We start from the raw sequence: 1,279 nt of genomic DNA, 5'->3' as shown, positions 1-1,279 counted from the left end.
GATGCTTTTGGAGGCTGGGTTTTTTCCCTCAATGAAGGTTTCCCAGGGTATATCTTGTGTCACATTTTGTGAGTATGTTTTCTATTCTCTTGCATGTGGATTTTAATTTCATGTTTATTTCAAATCTATTATGAGTTATGTGGAAACGGTTATATTCTTTGTTGCCAAGTTTCCTTACATACAACTTTATCTCCTTATCTTCTAGAAAGATCTTTTATTAATGCCCTCATATCATAAGGCTCTCTATAAATAGAGGCCATTGCATACATTTGTAGTAATCAGTTTTATGAATAAAATATGTTCTTAGTTCAGTGTTTATTTCTGATTTTCATTGCCTAGTATATTAGATCTCTTATTTTTATCAATGAGAACACATCTCGCTCAGTCATCTTATTAAAGAGGTTTATGACCTCGTCAAAAAGTCCATTTTGTGCATACCCAGCGGCCCAATTATAGTGTTCTGTGAGACCACATTCCGTTCAGGCATTTTGACGAATACATTTTGTGCCTCCAAATTACCACATTTTAGATACATGTCTACAAGGGCACTCCCTATAAAGACATTAAATAGAAATCTTCCTCTAATTATCTGCCGATGAATCTCTTTGCCATGATCCATAGCTCTCAAGTTGACACAAGCTGGGATACAACAACATAGGAAAAATAACTGGGCCTAATTCCACATCACTGCATATTATAAAACAATGACAGAACTTCTTCCCTACGCCTTTGCCTATGCAACGTCTATCTCTCCACATTTAACATACATATCCACACGAGTACAACCAAAACACAAATTAAACTCATACCCCATTCTAGCAATCTCTTTATGAACCTCCTTGCCGTCTTCTACATCTCCCATGTTGTCACAAGTAGGTAAAATGCTTACAAATGCGAAATGATCCAAATCAATCCCAATCTGTTTCATTTCCCGGTACAAATTCAAATCGACTGCGTCCTGTCTGTACTCGTGAAAATCCAGAATCATCATAGTCCATGCCACCATATTTCGTTCAAGCATTCCGTCAAACACATTGGGTGTCCTTCAAATTCCCGTATTTGGATATATACTCAGGCTTTTGGTTTATAATGCTTTAACCCCTATTTAAATTAAATGGACATGGATTAATCTGTCTTCTACCATTGGCTTCTTGTAGCAGACCCATATAGGAGATATGCATGCATCAAAATCTATAGGAGTGAACATATGGAGAAAGCATGGAAAAAACCATGTTATTTTGACATGTGCAACTAGAAGAGGTGCAGCTCATGAAATCAT

General features: G+C 36.6%; 1 protein-coding gene across 1 annotated transcript; it reads right to left on the bottom strand.

Moving 5' to 3' along the window:
- Positions 1-403: 403 nt before the first annotated feature.
- On the bottom strand, positions 404-1,006 carry LOC149535483 (pentatricopeptide repeat-containing protein At1g06140, mitochondrial-like). The gene is made up of 2 exons (XM_089806146.1): positions 757-1,006; positions 404-639 (listed from the first exon to the last, which is right to left on the bottom strand). Exons 1-2 carry the CDS (start codon positions 1,004-1,006, stop codon positions 404-406), a joined length of 486 nt encoding a protein of 161 aa, XP_089662272.1.
- Positions 1,007-1,279: the final 273 nt, after the last annotated feature.

Source organism: Cupressus sempervirens, chromosome 10 (assembly GCF_028749045.1).
Source record: "Cupressus sempervirens isolate cs-2001-9-10 chromosome 10, ASM2874904v1, whole genome shotgun sequence".
Lineage (NCBI taxonomy): Eukaryota > Viridiplantae > Streptophyta > Pinopsida > Cupressales > Cupressaceae > Cupressus > Cupressus sempervirens.
The sequence above is the reverse complement of the archived record's forward strand: the minus strand, read 5'-3'. Positions and strand labels throughout refer to the sequence as shown.